At 41.9% G+C, this 21,796-nt stretch overlaps 1 protein-coding gene across 12 annotated transcripts in view; it reads right to left on the reverse strand.

Moving 5' to 3' along the window:
* Positions 1 to 5,320: 5,320 nt before the first annotated feature.
* Positions 5,321 to 21,796, reverse strand: part of adgrl3.1 (adhesion G protein-coupled receptor L3.1) — a 119,864-nt gene continuing 103,388 nt past the window's right edge. For 4 of the 12 annotated variants that reach the window (XM_069529992.1, XM_069529993.1, XM_069529994.1 and 1 more), the window contains 9 exons: positions 20,440 to 20,506; positions 19,173 to 19,264; positions 16,409 to 16,577; positions 14,334 to 14,513; positions 13,754 to 13,847; positions 10,532 to 10,660; positions 9,816 to 9,833; positions 8,885 to 9,187; positions 5,321 to 8,017 (listed from right to left, as the gene is read on the reverse strand). In XM_069529992.1, the coding sequence (XP_069386093.1) occupies positions 7,374 to 8,017; positions 8,885 to 9,187; positions 9,816 to 9,833; positions 10,532 to 10,660; positions 13,754 to 13,847; positions 14,334 to 14,513; positions 16,409 to 16,577; positions 19,173 to 19,264; positions 20,440 to 20,506 (1,696 nt within the window). In that variant the 3' untranslated portion in view covers positions 5,321 to 7,373. The remainder of the gene's footprint in view (positions 8,018 to 8,884; positions 9,188 to 9,815; positions 9,834 to 10,531; positions 10,661 to 13,753; positions 13,848 to 14,333; positions 14,514 to 16,408; positions 16,578 to 19,172; positions 19,265 to 20,439; positions 20,507 to 21,796) is intronic. The other 8 variants (XM_069529997.1, XM_020100520.2, XM_020100515.2 and 5 more) reach the window with 7 other exon arrangements.

Here is a 21,796-nt window from a genome sequence, read left to right on the forward strand (position 1 = left end):
GAACCTGTGAGGCTCCATTGTTAACACAGTTTTATGGAGTTTTTGGTTCCACCTTTGCACAGAATATTACAGAGGTCAGAGACTGCACAGTCGAGGTATGAAAACACACAGATGCCCTGTGTGTTTGAGTGTCTCCAGGATTTACAGTACATCTGTTCAGTTGCACAAGCTTTCCTCAGCCTTTTCTCCACCTTGCAGTGTGAATTGAATGTGATTTGCACATTGGAGGCAAAGTAATCAGCTCTTCAGTTTAAAAGCAGTAATTATATATTTATATATAATATAATAATATATTTCAGAGAGAAATTTGACATGTGCCTGGCCTACTGTACCAGCTCTCCACAAAGCACACCGAGCATATCTGTCATATACTCTAATGACTAGCCCTCTCTCTCTCCCAGCCATCCCGGCAATAATCTAAATGTCAGTGTTTTCTGGGCTCCGAATATGTTCCTAAAATAGTATCGTCGTTGCTGAGCCTCCACACTCTGAAAAGACGCAGTGAGCATGACTCACAGCAGAGGCAGCAGAGACGCCATGCCACCCCAAACCAAATTTAAAAAAAAGGCCAGTGGATCGACAGCCAGCCTCTCCCCCATCTCTCCCACTCTGCAGCTCACCATCACTCTGTCACTCTTTTGCCAAGTACGCCTTCATTGCTCTCTTTTCACCAATCAGAGTGAATTATTCAGGGTGGCCCGTGTGTACCTGTTAAGTGTTTTTCTTCTAATGAGTGCTCTCTTGGAAAATTGAGGCGAGGAATCGATGAGCAAGTGTGCATATGCTGCGGCACACAGGCTGCCCAAGAGGATGAGCTGGCATAGACATGGGTGCGCACACACACACACACACATATGAATGAGCTAACATACACACATAGGTCAGCGGAGGAACCCCTGTGCATTTTGATGTGTTTCCAGAGGTCAGGGCGAGGCGAACCATTCAGTTAATATGATGTGGCTCTGAAAAAGACTAATTAGCTTTCACTCACAGCGGGCTGCTAATCAACGAAGGAATGGACACATTATGATGGATGGAATTCCCGGACAATACAATTAAAATCTAATACAATAAATTCCAACGAGAGGAAATCTAGAATATGAGGTCATGTGTTTCACTCCATTCAAATCCATCAGGAGCTAGATTCCAGAATGGCGACCAAATGTCCCTCTTGTCCGTTATAGTGCCCAACGGTGCAGAAGAAGGAAATGGGATGGAAATCTTGAAATGTCAGACTGTGTATGGATGTGCTGATTTCTTCGCATTTAATCAAATTCAAACCACTTTAAATGCCATTGTTGCCTTAATTAACAGAGACCACAATGTAATTTCAGTTTCATAATGGGGGCTGCTAGTTGCCGAGCCGTTCATCCACACACACATTGGATTCCACTGGTGAACCAGGTCACATACATCACAGTATTTATAAAAAAAAAAACACCTGATTAGCTTTAGAGCCAAGTGAATAAATCTGTGAGGTGTGTTTAAAAGCTCAGGGAAAACAACATTAACTGGACGTTAAAGGTAGTATGTAAGTTGTTTCTGGTACAATTTTGATCTTATTTGTTGAAATCAACTTTACGTCCTGGTTGTTGAGGAATTTTTGACCATCCTCCATTATGAAAACAGAACCTGTCTCATTCCACACATACTCCCTTCTCTTCAAGTCAGGTTACAGATAAAGGGCCAACTTGCAGTACATTGTCGTGTCTACGCTCATGGACTTTCATATGTAATTCATATTTCCCAGACAGAGAGGCACCAAACTCCAACTCTTTTGCGTATCACACCAGTGGCAAGACGTAAGGACACAACTATATTTAGCTATGCTTACTTTAGGCTTAACTATCCAATAGGATGTGAACACCTACATGTAGCATAGAGAGTGACAACAGTTCGAGCCATTCATGGATGTGCTGTTGGAATGGGTAACACAGGGGGAAGGAGATAAGTTGGGATGCTGTGTGAGACATCTTCAGACTGGGGGCTGACAATTGTTCATGTTACTGTGGTGGCAATTTATATTGTTCCACCTTCTGTAGGTTTGTCTTCTATTTCTGTTCTACGACATCCAGCATTTCTTGATTTTAATTTCGATATTGCTGTTTCTCAGTACGTTCCCTCAAATTGAAAAAAGAACATTGAACTTTTTCTAAAAAGCTCTGAATTATTTTAAGCCCCCGAGTTGCTTTCAGGAAGGATTTGTTACTGTACGCTTCCTGCTCTGTTTTGCTTTTTTGTACTCCTTGTATTAGAGTTTCCACATTTAGATTCCCTCAGCTTGCCACCATCATTAATTAATCATATACGATAAACAGATGTATTCCCTTTAATTTACACCCCTACTCATCCTCGCAGTCTTCTGCCTTTGGTCTGCAAGCTGAGTCTGAGAGACGTGTCACCTTGTAAGACATGCTGAATGCCTTCCCTTGAAGGAGGGAAACAGAGAGAGCAGGAAGATAACACAGCCAGGCAGCACTAACCGATCAGAGCACTCCAGCAGAGATATGACCCACATAGACCAAGGTTCGTTTAATCAGCCTGCTACTGGCAGTGGTGGAGGGAAGAGGGGAACAGGAGGGAAGGAGGGAAGGAGGGAAGGAGGGACAGGGAGTATGTGAGCATTAGGTGGCTCCAGTTAGTTTTCGAGAAAGCTAAAATACATTTATTTAAAAAGCATTTTTTTATGCATTCATTCCTTTTCTGTTTCCCAGTCTTTTCTTATTACATTCTAACTCCTCTCTCAGTCATTTTCTCTCCTTTGCTTTCCATGAACCAAATCTTCCATCAAAGCAGATAAGAAATGTTCAAAGTCCTCAATATAACAAAGATACTGTGCAGAGATTATACCCAACCAAGTCAAAAGAAGTGTTTGTGGGGGGCACTGCTGGAAATAAAATGGCATATTGCAATTTTCTTGAAGCTTTTGAAATTTATCCGAGACCAGATACATTCAATTTTTTTCACTAGTATAATGGAAATTCATTGTAGGTCAACCACTGATACCAAACTGTCTGTTATTCAAACATTATTGTCACCAGTATTCAGTTTCACATTAAGTGTAAAAATTGACTGCACCGCTAGAGCGAATATAACCTAAGCTGCCATCAGTGCGAGAGAATATTTATATGCATGGGAGCAGGTTGCAGTGTAATTAGGGTTAGTTGCTCTTTTACAGATATCTTTGTCATGTGCCAGCCTTGTCAGTCTCACAGACAGGATTTAGAAACATGAGCCCTGAACACCGAGCTTTAAATGTGCAGTCTGGACACACATAACTCTAATTATCTCATACTCTATTTGTAAAAATGTACATTTTTAAATTGGATAATAAATTGATACTTCAGAGGGAAAACTCTGTCTTTCCATTAAGTTGTACTGTGTGTTTGGGGGAGTGGGACAAACCAATAGTGAGGTTTCGGTGCACCCATGAAACTCCCTCTAAGAGCAGCCTTGAGCTAAACTAACAGTGGTGGAGGAAGAACTCAACACATTTTAAGTACAAAAATGTTCTCACATAAAAGTAAAAGTACAACATTAACTTTTCAGATGACATGTCAAGTGATACCAATATGTATGTGAATATATGTAATATTGACGTAACTTTCAATCTGCATTACTCATTCTTCATCAGAGTGACTTATTATGCTGTGAGGCCTTTCTTCGAAATAGAGACTAAAAAAAACAGAATTGTTTACACATGGCAATTGTGTTGAGTGAAGGCTTGATGGTGGGTGTGTCCAATAGTGCAGTCACGATCGTCATAGTCATAGTTTCATGCTTGGGACACACAACGTAGCTGGTTTTCGAGCTAACGTGCCATGTTAGCTATCAAAGCAATGCAGTTGAAGAAAACTGGAAATCAAAGCCACAACTGCATGAACACTCACCAGGTATCATCTGCTGCCTCTGCCTCCACTTTTGTGATTTGATTGGCTAGCACCTCAATTGAAGTGTTTGTTGATTAGTTTGGTTGGTGCTTCATGAAAAGTTGAGCTCTGCTCAACCTCTGCTAAACAACAAGATCCAAAAGATCCACAATGCAGTTCATGACGTGAAACATGACATTTTGGTTGAACCACTCGATGCATACATGTTAGGGCTGCGTTAGGCTCCTTAATTTTAGTCACACAGAAGTACTTTCCAGGGGGAAACCTCTAAACTCATAATTTCCCATTTTTTGCATCTTACAGTAATTGTGTCCAGAATTATTGTCAAGGAAATATTGAAAAAAAAGAAAGATTCTGCAATCTCTAAGAATTCTTAGCAACCTGTCCACCACTGACAGCTTCTATCTGTGAGCCAGTATGATGGCCAACAAGTTCACCTGTCATCCTTGGTACTGGCCATGTAGGCAGAGGCTGTGGATGTTGCAGTAGCAGAAGCAGAGGCATTGAAACATTTTGTCCTGGCAAACAAACTGAGTCTTGGAATTAATGTTGCACATAACCACTTCACAGGTGGTTTGTCAGGAAGCAATTCTTCTCATCACCTGATTCTTGTAGGTCAGGTCCATACATATGGGATGTGTAAATGGGTGAAAAGGTATTCTCTATATTGGAGAACTGGTGCATGCATATACATGTATAGTGTGTATACCAGTGAAACTGAAAATTCTTCCCATATAAATTGCTCGATATCCATCCATCTATGATAATGCTTAATATTTGAGGGTTGCAGGCTGGAGCATATCCCAGATGGCATTGTGCAAGAGGCGGTGCACAGGTTACCAGCGTACTGCAGGGCTGACATATGGAGACAAACAACCGTTCACACTCACGTTCACCAACCACACCAACGGGCAATTTTATATTCTCCAATTAACCTCAGCTGCTGAGTCTTTTGCACTCGAAATAAAAGTGCCAGACACATGCAGCCTCCACTATCTCTGGAGTTAGCTACAGCATACAAAGGATTTTTTTTTGAGCTAGTCTGTTAATAATCTACGACATGTCTAAGTGTTACCTATGGTGCTATAAATTGTCTTCCTGCAAGTGATGCTGGTCTGTCCTCACTTTATTTATCAACTTAAAAAAAAAGTTTAATTTCTAATCTTGACACCCCCTATGTTGGAGCCCCTGCTGTACACCCAGCCAGGACAGTTTTTACAGTTGTTAGGCAGGATTTCATCTGAGAATGAAACACAAGTGCAGAAATGCATGTAGCACAATGTCTGTTGCTATATGCACAGTATGTAATATCCCTAATGAGCCAGAAATGCATATTTGAAGTGAAAACACTGCGGCTGTTCAAACTTTTGTGTTTGCATTTAATTTTGATGTAATGACTGATAACACTCAGGAGGCGGAAAACCACAAAGCTATGTCAGTAATTTATTTGTTGGCAAACAACTTTCACTGTTACAACAAATATTAGTTATGAGATCATTCAACTTGGAACCCATACAAAAAGAATAAATAATTAGCAATAATATTGTAATAATAATAATGATCATAATAATTTAAAAAAGAAACAAAAAACAAACCCAGTGCCTCTTTATTTACTCCTGTGTAAAGCCAGCTTCCTTTCGTCTAAGCTTGTTTTGCTAACTTTAAACCAATAAACAGATAAATAAATAATTTCTCTCTTGGGGACATGGCGCAGGGGCTTGTGGGATACATGTGCAAGCTAAACTTCATACACTTATTAAAATTTTTCCTCCTAAATAAGTAAACATTGGCTCTCCACATTGGACAGTGCTGCTGTGTGCAGCTTTCACATCTTCAGTACACATATGGGGTGTTACTCATGGCATTTCACAGGTGAGAACCGCCCTCTCTCTCTCAACTTTTGGAAGCAGTGGAATTTCTCTCTTATTTAGTTTTTGAGAATGCCGCTTGTTATTCTCAGCATCCTTTTTCCTGTACAGTGAGATCTCACCCAGCACCGCAAGGTAATGTCAATTTGAAGAACATTTGGCAAATAGAGAGGATATGCTTCATAAACCGTTGTGTTTCTCCAAGTATCTGATATCTTCTTTCACCCAGGCTCCGAAATGCTTTCCTCGAGAACAGATCAGAAGACACTCACTTCCAGCAATTACTAAAACGTAGCATTTCCAAAGTAACTGTCTCCTCCATAAGCTATAACCACTTCTTTTTCCCTTTACTTTCAAAATTACCCAGTGGTAAAGTATATACTAACAGTTGATTTGCAAAATGTGAGTGACAGTGTTGCTATAAAAGGACCAGAATGAGGTGTGCGTAGGGTACATGAGTATTAATTAAGAGTGCGTAACTGTCTCTGCATTTATGAAAGAGTGACATGAGAGATAGTCCCTTGCTCCTTCTGTATAGTCCACATGTGAGAACATATCATGACTTCTCAGAACAGTTCCACAGACAAAAGGTTTGAAACCTAAAATGTGAAAAATAAAAGACTTGGTCATATGCAACATTTGTATCTGTATCTGTATTCTGTACAATACATAGAAACAGTTTGTGATTTCCTCGTAATCCGTCGATAACTGAAAACTTTTACAGAAGGTAGAAGAAATGGAACCCATTCTTTCATTTTTTTTCTTTTAAATTCAGTCTGTTGTAATATGATCTTCCTTCTTTGTTTTCAGTGGAATACACGGTATAGCCGCAGTCACTACAGCTCGCAGGAATGTTACACCAGCCCGGACACAACTCCAGCTTAGCAGATACGAAGGAAAGAGAATTCAGAACATCAGCGTGATATGGTTACAGTTTCGGTTGTCCATTAAAAATGTTTTTGGGATGGTCACTAGTGAGAGCATATTATTGTACATCCTCCACTTGATTGGCAAGGAGTGGGGCAGTGCCTCTTTGGGGTCCAGTTTGTGTTTATGCACACCAGAGCTGAATGTCCTGCTCTGCCCATTGGAGAGTTGGAAACGTCATCCCAGTTTGTGTCTTTAAAAGTGAGACAGAGAGACAGACATACAGACAAAACAGACAAGCAGCTCCTTTAACCAGGGCTGGGGGGGTCATGCCCCTGTAGTGGTGGTATTGGAGACTATATGCTATGATCTGCTAGAGGTCCATATTGGGGAACTTGTAGGGCTACGGTCAATCCAAGATCCCAAATTAAAGTCACAGGTGGGGTAAAATTACAGCGCCCCCCCCCTCTTTCCTTTCCTTTCCATTTCTCGTTGTTCACAAAGTCTCTCAGAACCGCCCAGACTCTCAGGGTGCACCATTTATGACAATACATTCAGTCCCTGCTTTGATATGACCAGCGATATCTCAACCATATTGTCATGAACCATTATGTCACACAAACACACAGTTCATCAATCCAGGGGCGGGCCAGCTCAGTCTGTCAGTCAACAACACAGAATGTTTTCATTGGGAGGTTGGAAATGTGAGTGGACTGGGGAGGGACAAATACAAGTCTCTATATTGACTCTATAGACTGGTAACCAGGTGGGAAGGGTCTACGGGCGGCTCCTCGGGTGATGAATCAGACTCCTCTTTGTTCCCGGACACCATGTATCCATCACTGCCACCACGGCCCATGTGGTAGTAGCTCTGTAGCTCGTGAAGGTGATTCCTGGAGCCCAGGTTTGGCATGCTCTTATAATAGACGTCATCCAGCTCGGGAGCCGTGGCACTCTTACAGGGCTGCAGCTCCCCCGAGCTGTCTTCCTCTCCATCTGTAAGGCCATTCATCTGCCCATCCGGGAGGTCCGTTAGCACTGGCATGCTGGTGTAGAGTGAGTCTCTGTGGTTAGGCGAGTGCGTGTGCTCATCAGTGTGCTCGTTGGTTAGTAAGGGGAAGAAGCTTTCGCTGGTCTCCTGGGGAATGCGCCGTGGTCTTGAGAAGCTGTGCGGGGGAGGCGGTGGTGGTGGGTGGCTGTCAGGCGGAGGGGGCCTTGGCGGCAGGAGAGGAGCGTTGGACTCCTCTCTGATAATCTCCAGTCCCAGGTTCTCCTCGTGGGGGAAGGCTGCAGGGTTGTCCAGCATCATGGGCCCATTGTCCTCTTTACCGCTGCTCAAACACCCACCGACTCCACTGCTGCTGCTGCTGCTGCTGCCTCCTGCCATGCTCCCTGAAAGAAGAAAGCAGGACAAATGGTTATAGCATATTGCTGACAGCTAATGTTGAACACCGAGCAGTGCTGCTTCCACAGTGGTGATTTCAACTCATCAAGAATGTCATTTGAAGTGCAATAAATATTTTCATATTATCAGTGGATCAAATTACAAAAGGTAATCTGAAAGGTGTTGCTCATATTATCATCTGACTCATTCGCCTCCATTTTTTCAACACTTTACAAAGGGTTTATGATCTCACTGTTTTGTTTTTTCAGCTCGGCACTCGTCAGAGCCGATTTAAGTCACAGCAGGTGGCTCATTGAAACAGCTCTAAAAAAGCCACTGTACACCACCTGCCCAGCACAAAATGGCACTGAGCATTTAGCAGCTTTACAGCCACATACAGTGTTTCTCTCAGGAGCTGCTAGAGATGAAAAACTGCCAACAGTAGGGTGAGTAGTGGACTTGCCTTCAACAGGTGGCCTGAAACATGAACGCAAATGAATGCTGATCAGTCTTGGAGCCCATTGGCTATCGTCTGTCAACAAATAAGCATCTGAGGGCAAAGGCCAATATTTAAGGTAAGGTAATCCTTTACTGTTCCCCATGGTGTGACACTTAATGTAGGTGTCCAGATGGTATTTTGGATAATCTCTTTTCAGAGCTATCTGCATATAAATGCAGGTAAATGAAAAAGCTGATCCGATGCATTGCAGCAGATTTGGTTGGTGACCACACGGACTGTTGACCTGCGGGCATCCAAAATGCTGGTCAAACTAGAAACAGACACCAGATGGTTTATAAGATAATTGTAGCTGTAGACAGGTTATCGTGCACTAGCAAGTTTGCCATTTCAACTTAAGGTGAATCAGACCAGTCACCTCCGTTCGCCATGCTGCTGTTGACCAGCTTGTTCATCAGGTTGTGGTTGCGTTCGGTGGTGGCTCTCTCGTGGTTATTGAGGTAGGATGGGATGTAGTTGGAGGTCAGCTCCTTGAGGATCTTTTTCTCCAGAGTCGTCTCCTTGTGGTTGCTGTGGGTGCCGTATCCACCGCTTCGGTCCAGAATCTGGACGCAGTCACTCAAGTATTCACTGCTGGCCATGGTGTAGTTGTTGGCATGGTTACCATTGAGAGGGAGTGTATCCATAACGCTGGAGTCTCTTGCGTTGTTCAGGATGCCCTCTGAGCAAAAGATGGAAAAATATATATAATCATTAGGATCCTTAAAATAAACTTGTTGGATTTCTCAGAAGAAAAAAAATTTAAATTATTGTTTGATATCATAGCGTGTGTTGTGAATTGAGGATTTAAAAAAAAGTAGTCATGATCATTTTCTTGGAAGGAAAAATGCTTCAAGCGTCCATGATTCATTTAAGAGAAACCTCAGAAGTTCTTTCTTTTTCTCAATTACTGCCAACACTACAGCAATACAGAAAGAGCAGTTACTCTTCCAATGCAAAATAAATGTTTTGAAATCACGCTAATTAGATTGCAAGTAATTTTCAAGAGCAAATATAAATCAAATTTCAATTTGTACAATTTGCATGCACAATATTTCAATTCAATGAATCAGTGCAAAAGCTTGTTTTATTATTACGATAAATATATTTCTCAAGACATAGAATTTTGTCAAACAGGAATCCAAAACTAAGTCACAAACCAAATTAGACAATTGTATTATTGTGTGCACTGACTCATGATTTGTGAAAAAAAAGAAGCATGTCTGAAAATGTTAGGCAGAGTGCTTTGGACGTAAAGGGAGAGAGAAATCAATGTTATTCAAGTAGTTGAGTATTAATTTAGTCCATACTTGTGTCTCGGTAAGGTGCTGATGGACAGCATGAGGGAGAAGAGAGAAAAGAACACAGACATGAGTTCTCACACAGAGAGAAACAAATTTCAGCAGCTACAAAATCAACAGTTGCACAGTATTTGTAGGCGTGAATGAAAACAAAGAAAACCCTGTCTGATGCTTAAAATCCAAGTCTAGTTTTTCAGGGTCTAAACGTTTACTGTCTGATTTTATTTATTTAACTCAGAAAAAACATGAAAACACACAATCACAAATTACATTTAAAACACAGCATATATATATATATATATATATATTGTCGACATGCAGTATAAAGCAATACACAAATCCCAACTGATATGTGAAAACTGGCAATTAAAATGAAGCACGGTACATCACACAAAATACTACAAATATTTCATGGCTCCCGAGTAGCTTATAAATAATAGAGTGCATCTATTGCATATAGTAAATAATGGTGTGAAGGTGTTTTACTGTTTTGATACATTTATGTGCTGTGAGATCTGCCCAGTGGGTGTCTGTTGTGAGAGAATATTGCAGTGTGATTGATCACATTACTTGGGAGCCATAATCAGACGAGATCAGATACGCAGCCAAAAGTGCATCAAGGTGGCAAACATTTCAAAATGAAATAATCATGCAAAAGGAAATGCAAAAAACTCAAAGCTAACTTTCCAAATGTTAAATGTTGATAATAGGAACATGAAGCACACCTTGGGTGTTGTACATGCCCACGGCTGGGTTATTATAGACTGCCGAGTCCCCCAGGAGAGTGTTATAAGGATTGTTAGTACCATGGGGACGAAGGAGAGCATTAGTTATAAGATGATTAGCCATGGTTCCTGGTACAGGCAGATAGAAAGAGAGAGGGAGAGAGGAGGAGCGACAGCCAAGACGAGAAAGGAAGAGGAGAGGAAAAGCAACAGCCAAGTCAAGAGAGAAGCAGAGAGAGGCACTCGAGAGAGAAAAAGGCAGAGCAGAGATAGAGGTTAAGGAGAAAGTGTGTAGATGATGCAGAGTGGAAGTAAGCAAGAAGGGAAAAAAGGAAGGGAGAGTGAGATGGAAAGGGAGTGTGTGGAAGAAAGAGGGAGAGAAGAGGACAAGTAAATCAAACAAGCAAACATAGTTTGAGGTGAAAGCCAAGAAAAAGCTTGACGAGTCATTCTTGCAGCCACTGCATACAGGCTGAGGGAGGGGATGAGAGATAAAGAGAGAGAGTGAGAGTGTGAGAGAGAGCGAGAGAGAGAGAGAGAGAGAGAGAGAGACAAGGAGAACGTAGCAATGCTTGGAGAAGAGTGTGCTGCCGTTCAATACGCTTGAGCAGAGAAGCATGACTACAGGATAGTTAATGGACATAGGGGCCACAAAAAAAGTGTTCTCAGAGCATTTCTTTCCCAGGTGGGAGATGGATCATGTACACATTAAGACCCTGCAGGAAAACAGAAGAGGAACGACCGTGACAGCTCCTGTACATTCTTCTTCCTCCTATCATCCTCACGCTACCGCTATAAACACGTATGAATGTCATATAGCTTCAAAACAAGGAAAGTTGGAGGAGGGAAGAATAGAAAGACACAAAAGCATCCTATCATAAAATTAAACCTTTCATAAGAACTCTAATATAAATTTAAATTTAAATTTGTAGTGCACAATGCACATTGGGAAATTTGTCAATGTGAACAAATGTGTAATATACACCCTTAATCAAAAAACTACGACAGACTATTAGGGCCATACTGAAGCGTAATGTAATATTAAGAGAATAAAGTCGTAATTGTTAAGAAAATCGTTTTAATGAGAACAAAAAGTCATGATATTGTGAGAAAATATATCTAATTGAATGACAAAGTGACGATATAACTAAAATAAAATTGTAATTCACCAGAAAAAGTCATAATTCAATGATAAAAAAAACAAGAATAAGAGTTTTTTAATTTAGGGAGAAAAAAATCCAAATAGAATGAGTTTAAAATTGTAATCAAATGAGAAAAGGTCATAATAATACGAGAATAAAAAACCTAATTTAATGACAAAAAAGGCATAAGGAATAAAGTTGAATTTCAGCAGAAATAAAAGAATAAAGAAAAGAAAGTCTTTTGAAAAAAGGAGAATTACTTTATTCTCGAAATCTGAGATAATTTTGAGATTAAATTTGTGTAAGTGGCCCTCATACTCAGTCAAGAAAGACAAGAGCCATAATAATGGAAGTGAAATTGAAAGTGAACACCCCCCCCCCCCCCCCCCCTTCTCCATTTTACTCTCTCCTAATTTCAACAAGTCAGTCCCCCATCAGAATATAATTCCACAGCGTGTAGTCGTTTGAGATCTACTGGCTAAGCACCTCTCGGCTCCACACTTTCAAATGTGAGGGAGGAGGAGGAGGAAGGAGTTTCTTAAGCCCTGCCTCACTAAGTGTGTGATAATTCAGCCGCTGACACACAGCGTGTCTGCTTTAGCATCAATCTGTCATGCTAACAGCTTATTAGTGGCCTGAAGGAAGCGAGGGCCACACCTCAACTTCGACGCTAACAAATGGTACTGTATGTGTGTGTGTGTGTTTGTCTGAACGTGTGTGTCAAAATGTCGAGTCTGTGTCCTCATTACCCGGCCCTCAGACAGCCATACTCATGGGTTCCTTTTTCACAGACCATTACTGTGGCTTTACTCTGGAGGGACAGCAACAGACAGTTATGAATACAGCGAGCTCAGACTAATGCTCATTTAAAGTCTCTGTGATTACAGTAGCCTTCAGATAAGCTCGAATGAACTCACAGGTGCTGAGGTGAAAACCTCTGCAAAACGTTGCTCTGCTGCAGCACAACTGTATATTCTTTGTCATTTTGATGGAAACCAACACACAGGGATAGTTCACCCAAAAAAGGAAAATTCCCTCATCATCTCCTCACCTCTCTGCAGATGGAGGGGTGGGTGAAGTGTTGTCCACAGGGGTCAACAGCGTTGCAGCCAAATCCAATACAATTGAAGTAACTGGTGACCACAGCGGACATTTAGGCTTAAGAACATGGTGTAAATGACACCGTTTCTAATTTGAATATCGGGGCTTCAGACACTCGGAGGACACCACAGGAGCAGTATGGCGCCATTGTTTTTAGGGCAGGTGCAATATTCTACTCACTTTTGTTCTGTATTATTATTCTGCGTCTTACATGATATGTCCTTGTGTACTGTTTTTTTTGTGTTGTTGTTGATGTTGTCGTTTGTTGTGCAATGTACTGTTCTTTGGCCCAAGACAAAATTCCCCAAGGGACAATTTTAATTGATTTGGGTGTTTTTTCATTTGAAGAAGTTGTCCACAGTTACTTCAATTGTATTGTGTTTACCCCTGAAACTCTAAAAGTGTTTAATGGACTAAAACACTTCACTCACCTGCCATCGGCATAGTCGTGAGTAGAGTGAAGTAGTGAAGTATCCCTTTAATACTCTTATCTTTATCTGAGGAGACACGCTACTATATATACTTAATAACAAAGCATTAATTAACTCTGCATAATTTACAGTATACTAATAAAGAGCTGTTCAGCCAAAGGATTTCTCACCAACTATGCATCAAAACCATCCCAGGAAAAAGATGTACAGGAGCCATCACCTCTGTTTTTCCACAGAACTCTGTAGATTTGTATTAAATATATAATATAAAATAAATATAAAAAATATAAAAACTGGTTTCAGTTTTAACAACAATCTGCTAAAAACTTTCTTTCCTGTAAAATCATCCTTTTGAAACGTGATGATATTGTGATATTTAAACCCTATTCAGCTAATCTGACTCTCTAGAAGAACACAGAACCATTATCAGAAGTTTGGACTCCTACCACTTTACTAAATGACAGCGTATGCTGTCTGAGCCTCCCTTTATTAATAAAGTAGATATGGTGACAGTGATGAGGATGCAAATGTAGGTATCCCGTGGTTACCTCTGTTGAGCGTGGCAGAGCTGTTGATGTCTCCAGTGATGAAGGAGGACTCCTGTTTCCTCACAGTGTCATTCCACATCCGCCTGATACGACTCTATACATAGAAGAAAAAAAGAGGCGAGAGAAATAGGAGAGGGAGACGGAGGTAGAGAAGGTGTAGGTAAAGATGAAGCAGCAATGATCAGGGTAGGAGGGAAGGAAGGGTGGAGGAAGTCAAGGGAAGGGAAGGCATGATGACAAAAGAGGGAAAGAAATGCAGTAAGAAATATAAGAGGGTATGGTGTGCAAACGAAGGGCAAATTAGTTGCGGGAGAGGCAGTAAAGAAAAAAATAAAGGAACGACCAGCAAGAGAGAAACAGGTGGGGAGAAATAATTACCCATTAATGCCATTTATACTTCATCTGCCTGTTTGTTAGCATCAAGGTGCATGTCAGGGTTTGGGCTATCTCACTTTCAACTCAGAATCCACATTTAAAGTCTGCAACGTCCGTGTCAAACTGATTTTTTTATGGCTACGATAAAAGTAGTTGAAAGCGAACAGCGATAACCCAAAACCCTCATGGCGTGCTCTGGCCTCACCTGAGAGTCTGCTGTGCTGTAGCGTCCGGGTGTGCAGGCAGGTAAGCTCACCTGTGAGCCTGTGGAGTAGCGGCCCGGCGTCCGTGAGGTGGTGGTCTTACTGGAGGAGGAAATGGACGTCTCCACGCTCTTGCCGCTGCAGCAGTGAGTGCGCAGACATTTGCCGTACTCTTTACGCACCTGGGAGAAGAGGTGGTGAAAAGTGTGCATGAAGGAGGGGCGGCATTGACTGATGTTCCACTTTAACCTCACACATATTGAGGCATATTTTTAAGACGCCGTACCAGAGGAAGAACAGACTGCGAGGGGCTTAACTTGATAAAGTGTCTCTGTTAACTTTATTTTCTTGCTCAAATTCTTTGTGCAAACACACACACACACACACACACACACACACACACACCTCTATAAAAATGCAGACATTAAAGGATTAACTTCATAAACTTCAATGTCAACACCCAACCCAAATGTTGTTTCTGCCACATAACTGTCTGAAATGGACATGCTCCTTAGGGAGACATACGACGCACTTGCACATGCAAAATATCTGCATTTAGATCCCAATCAAGTGAGAGCAAATAGGGCTGTAATTGCTTTTTAACAAGCTCGTTGGACTGGCAGACGTGTATTGCCGCATGCTTTGTTTGAACAGCTGTGTGGCGGGTTGCTCTGTGCATCTTGGGAGAAACCATGTTGGGCCCCATGCCAAAGACAACCTCAGCACTGTTCTGAGCACATCTCTCAGGATACTTGATCCTGTGGCCTAACACATACCTAAGTACAGTGCATGCTGACATCTGCACATACACACGCAGCACACGCAGCACTCGTTTACCGATCACACACTTAAAACTAAAAACTCTCTGCGGGACAGCAGCCAGACAAGAGTATTAAGCATTTGATGAATTCTCCCTATATCCTTCTCCTCTTCTGTACTCCCAGGCACTGACAGTGTGTGGGAGACTCTGCAAAAATATCATAGAATGTGAAGGCTTCTCCAGGAAGCCACATATAATTCAAATTTTAAAAGTGGTACATACGTACTTGCAAGTGACTCTAATCCTTTAGGCCAAACAAACCCAGAAACATATAAACATATAAATAGGTTTTCTATTCAAAACGAAATGGGAGTGCGAGGGGGAGCTGTGTGTCAATGTGAAGGAGGTCATTGTATTAAATCACTGAAATCACTGCCACTTAAGCCGTTTTTAGACATGAACTCAAAATGGGTACAGACATTTCCCAGCGTTCGCCTTTCACATTTGAAGAGCGCAGCAGGAGATTGTCCAAGTGTGACTCTCTCACAACAACAGGAAATATCAGGAACATTCAGACAAGGGGTGGTGTCTGGGGAGAGCATGAAGGAGGTTTTTTATCATATAAATCTCTTGAATCTTGTCTTTCCAAGCCTTTTCTACGTGAACGGCTCATCCTGAAATATCTGCATTTTAGTTTTTTATTCAGTTTTGCGTCCATCATGTTGGAAACGTCATCAACACACACACACACACACACTCGCTCGCTGGTTTCCTACTGTATTCTCACATGGGACCACTCTGACATTTTACAGATATTTTACTAGGGGGCTAGCAGCAAAAGTTCCCAAAAATGGCAACCGACTTGGAAATTGGTGTTCTCTTATATCGCCCCTCCCAAAGATTTCAGTCGGGAAGCAGCTTTAGACACAAAAACAGGTATGTTTCTTCTGCATGTGTCCAAAAGATTTGACAATTGGAGCTAAATGTTATCAAAAGTTTTGGAAAATGCTGTTTTCGACTGATGACCCTGCCTGATCATGAAAAAACGTCTTTTTTCATTAGGGGATGACAGAAACACTGTAAGTATCGGCAGCTCGGTTTGTTACCTGCTGTCAGAAAGTGAAAACATGAGAATTGAGCAGCCAGTAGTGTTACCGAATGACCAATCAAACCTGTGACAGCTCTGCAGATATTTCTGGTGTCCCCTGCTGATCAGTGTTTGCCATGTGTGCGTCTCTGTGTGTTTTGTATTTGTCTGCCTGTCACACTATCTTGTCTATTTCTGTCCAACTTTGTCTCCGTGTGTGTGTGCCTCACCTTCTTCTGCAGTATGCAGTGGAAGATGAAGATGAACATGCCCTGCAGGGAGTTGAAGATGGTGAAAAGGTAGGCCATGATCACGGTGCTCTCGTTGATGTACATTAGGCCAAACGCCCAGGTCAGGCCCAGCAGGCACAGCAGAGCTATGGCACCGATCACCCAGGACCTATAAAAGATGGGAGGAAGAAATCACCCACTGCATAACCATGTCAATTTAAATTTGATATATCTCACATTCTCAACAAGAATTTTAGCTATGTAACATTAAATTTAAAGTTTATTTTGCATTATAGGTAGTATAAAAGCCTTGTCTCTTTCTCTGGGAAGCTAATGCTTTTCATCCAAGTTTAAGGCATGTAGGATATAAGGCAGGAGAAAGGGGTGAAGGAGGGTTCACTCAGCCCCGACACTGTGGGACTGGGATGAAGGAAACAGTGGGAGGCTTTTGCCTAAAAGAATTACACTCTTGCGAAAATGGTAGAGACAAGAGAGAAAGAGGATTTGCTCATTTAGATACCATCTCGAGAGACAGGCAGGGGAGGTTAGAAGCTAGCTGACGTCAGCCACTAGTATCGAGAAAGTCAAGCTCATAAGACCTTTTCCGAGAGAGATCCAAAATCTGTCATTCCTCAAAGTGCACGTCCGAGGGTAAAGAGTGTTTTCACAGGCAGAAGTGGGTCCTGAAGTCTGTTAGTGCAAATGTGACGATAACAATTTAATGGAACCAAATTTCATAAAAGTTTTCTGAGGCTCCATTTCAAATAAAGCTCATGTAGAAATGAGTCATAAAGGTAAAATGTCATGTCGAGGCATGTGCATGCATCGCAAGTCCTCGTCTGAGTGTGTGCACGTGAGAGTGAGTGTGTGTGACCGTGTGAGTGGTTCCACTGGGCGTTATGTAGACGGACATTACAACCATTATAAATGACATTTCCCAGTAAAGGTCATGGTGTCGAGTCTGCCACAGCCGCGATGATGGCTGTTAATTTGATTGGCTGACTGGGCAGTGATCACCTCTCATGTGAGACTTGAAGACAAAGAAAGGGGGTTAAGAAAGAAAGGGGGAGGGCGGAGAGAGAAAAAGACAGAGGGGCAGATATTAGAAGAGTCAGGAGGAAGGAAGAGAGAAAGAAGAGAGTAAGTGAGTGAGACTGAGGTGATTGATTCGATGTTGCCCTCTGTGGCACCATTCAGGCGAGACAGAACCTCCAATAAAGCTCGTCTGACGACCCCCTTCAATAAAGGGTATACTCATTCCTCTCTTTTCCATCCCTCCATTCCACCTCTCCCTCCAGTGCTCCCTCGAGTCATGGTTTCTCTCTCGGCTTGGTGTTCCTTTATTCACATCACACCATTATAATATTTCAATAGCACTTTGGGTCTATAGGTCATAGGAGCTCACAAATCACACACGGACAAGCGATCTATTTTACAAGGCAGGTTAATGGTTAATTAAGGGATAAGCAAAGACTCCAGGAGGTTTCACAGACAAATAAGATGACAAACAAACCAATCAAAACACAGCTCTGGAGGATGGCAGGCATCTGATTGGAGGGCGGCCTTACCAGAGCCAGTCCTCAACAAAGACAACACATGATGGCTTGAAGTTAAAGAGACAAAGAAAATTAAAAGAAGAAAAAAAAATAATGAGATGATGATGATTAACAAGTAAATGAAACACTAAGTAAAATGATCAAAATCAGTTCAGCCTTTAGTGTGATCAGAGAGGAACTTCGTTAAAAAGTGTATTCTAAATAATTATTTCATTTATCTCTCATCTGCCTTTTTTGATCTCAATCCCCTGAACTGCAGTGGGGCAAAGAATGGCTGCTTTCGTCTTTATGTCTGAAACGCTTCCCACTTGAAGTCCTACTTAAAACTGCTGTCATGAAAGATAAATTGGCAGTAATATTTAAACGATATATCAAATGAGTAAGCCATTTTGTCATTTATATTCTGAGCTGCGCCTCAGTGAGGCGTTGGGCGCAGCACCGCAGCATATTGTTTGAATTAGACTGAGCCTTTTGTCTCAGACGAAGAAGAAACAACAAAGTCCTGATGAGTTGCTCAGAGGCCTCAGCTTCTTCGCTCTGTGGGAATGAAGTCAGATTCTGTGATATTCTCTAAGGTGATACAGGTGAACCGACATGATGGATTCAGTGGGTGGTGTCTTGAAATAATGTTTTTTCAGCATTTAGTCTAATGAGACGTTTAATACCGCTTTGAGCTAAGCTAGCCTCGTTCTGTTTAAAGTATCCTGTCTCTTCCGTGTTAGCAGATGGGACATAGGCAAACTAAAAAGTCAAATTTCATGTTAATTACATTATTTTTAAATATGGTTTCGGTCATTTTATGTAGTTTTATGACACAGATATATGTCGTGCTCCTTTTAATTATGATTGACAGCTGAGACTCCTGATTGGTCACGCGCATGTATCAGTGGGACCTTGATACAGCGGCTCCACTCCACTACCTCTGCTGCGTTGGCTCCAAATGAAGACATGGGGAAAACATGTCTTGATCTTTATATTCAATCTAGGTACTGAACTAAACGACCATGTCTCATCCAGCCACATACTGTATTTAGCAGACATGAGAGTGGAATCAGTCAATTCATCTTGACAAACAATAGAAAATAAGTATATTTTCCAAAATGCCAAACTATTCCTTAAACTTAACTCACACACATGCATAAACACACCCACTTTCACACCCAAGAGCACTGGTGAGGTAGGAAAATGGGAAGCACACATGCACTTACTTGATGTTGTCCAGACATCCAGAGTCTGGTTTGAGAATGGCCGTATGGTGGAACATCTTATAAAGAGCGATACCGAGGAAGATTACGTTCAGCTGAAACACACACACACACACACACAAGTAAATATTCTGCAGCAATGAGCCTAATTAAAGACACATTGTCACCACCACAGTTCACTCACAAACAGTGCATGTCATTTCATTTCCCCTTGCAGCAGTAATTGGCTTGGGGACAGTATCAGCCTACAATCGACAACCCTTTATGTTCTAAAAATACAGCAGCTGGAGCATCAGGGAAAACACAGCAGTTGTTGTGACCATCAAGGATCATTGCTGTAATAAAAAATCCAATTCTCACAGTTGCTGTCCAGTCTGCTGTCCTTACCTATTGCTTTGATAGGGTGATGTAATAATAACTCATCTAGGCTGTTTTGCTCCGTGTCCAAGGCTGTGTATGTTACCAATGGGTGTAGAGTCATAACAGAGCAGTCCCACCTGCACTTACAGCCCCAGTTAGATCAGTGATAGTCTGGCTGACATTTCTAAAACGAGCACAGAGCATCAGTGTACATGCTGACATTCACCTAATTGGGAACATGCTCCATTGCTTTCATTGTACCTTTTTTACAATATATTTAAAAAAAATAGATGCTTCTTCAAGGTGTCTTCCTCAAAAGAGCTAACTCATAACTTATCATTAATTTGGTGAAAAAGACAAATGAATGAAGTATTTTCAAATTAGCAATGGTGTTACTAACCGAAGCTTGGTTATGAAACTTAGAACATATTAACATCAGACGATTTTTGCATCTTTTAGTTGGCAGGAGTGAAAATGAGTCATCCTCTACATTTGTCATGTTATAATTTCCGAATGATAAAGACAGTTTGAGAACACTTCAGATGCACCAGAGGTCGGCTCTATTGGCTCTACAAACATCATGTTTTTTCCAAACGTTTTTCCGCATGACACACACATTTCTGGACTTATTTTCTAATCTGAAATGGCTTAAAAAAATCTCCCTTGGGTGGCATGGCCCGGACACACTCAGGTTTGGGCCAGTCCCAAACGTTTACAACCGAATGATCAAACTGACACATGAAGTTTCTTCTGCTTCCACTTAAACAACAAAAAGCTCTGTTAAACCTTGTGGGAGTAACACCTTGATGCAGCCCGTCGCTTCTGCACGAACATGCATCACCCGCTCTGCTCTGTAACCTACATGCAGTGCTAGACCAAATGCGTGAGCATGTGTGTATGTGTCTCTCACCATGATGATGAGCGTAGCAGGGCCAATGAAACTCCAGATAAAGTATGTATCCAATCGCAGCCAGCACCTGGAGAGGGAGAGAGAGAAGAGATACAGAGTGAGTATGAGGGAGAGTTCGGGGGTGAGAGAGAGAGAGAAAGAGAGAGACATCATGCATGAGAAACAGAGGGATTAAAAACATGCTCCAGTCTCAGATGGATGTAGGGTAGCAAGGATTTACCATCAGAGGACAGGACATGCATCACAGTTACATACACACACACACACACGCAAGGAGAAAAAGCCATACATTACATGCCACACAGTATATCAAATGCATCAGGTTAGAGGGAGGACAAAAAGAATTGGTGCCGATGAAAAAGTGAAAGAGACGGAGAGCAGTGAGAGAGGCGTTGCAGGGCGAAGAAAAATACACTACAGTGTATGCACCCCTCAAATATACATCACACACACGGAGTGGGAGACAGCGAGGGATGAGCACCTGTGATAAATAAACCCTCACTCCCCCTTAGGGCACAGATATATGACACAGCCACATCCTGCAGTCGCAAAAATATGACATGACTGTGTTCATTTTAATACTGAGTTATGGATGCAGCCCTCATACCAGGCTATTTATGGAGTCTGGGAGTGGCGGTGGTGAGGTTAAAGGAGAGGGGGCGCACACACACACACACACACACACACAGAGGCACAGATTTCTGACCACAAGGTTAGCGTTGGTTGTAAAAGATATACTGCTGTATGCTAAATTATATTACCCCCAAACATCTTCACTCATGAATTGCAGTAAGCAGGGGAGGAAAAAAAAAAGTCCCCGGCCTGCCCTCCACCGAGGTCAGACCCAAAGGGCTGCAGAAAAAAAAAAAGGTACCTGAGTAAAACCGCTGGAGCAAAATGGCCGACTGATTCATGAGCAGGTGCTTCTGAATTATTAATCTTTCAATTTCCACCACATTAGAGAGCCCTCCATTATGGGTCCCTGACTGTGTCACTGTATCCTCCATTAGGGCTCTTCTGCTAAGTCATAGCCACCTTCATGATGGGACGGGAGATAGACTCAGTGCCACTGGCTAATATGGGGGGAGAATGGTGGTGTGATGTGTGTCAAGGTGACACAGCAGGGGTGGCAGATGATATTTGCCGGGGTTTTGTTTCAATGTTTTATGTCAAACATGATATACAGTGCCATCTTCAAGGCTGGACTGATGAATGAGTCACTTGAGATAGTTTCTACTCTTAATGAAAATAGTTTTCAGTTTGTTCTTAAAGTCCATGAGGCACAGGGCCATTAAAAGTATGAAAGGAGGTTGTTTGGGTGAAGGACAAGAATCAATTTTTGGGTGAAATTAGTCTT

The sequence above is a fragment of the Paralichthys olivaceus genome, chromosome 8, assembly GCF_024713975.1.
Source record: "Paralichthys olivaceus isolate ysfri-2021 chromosome 8, ASM2471397v2, whole genome shotgun sequence".
Taxonomy (NCBI): Eukaryota; Metazoa; Chordata; class Actinopteri; order Pleuronectiformes; family Paralichthyidae; genus Paralichthys; species Paralichthys olivaceus.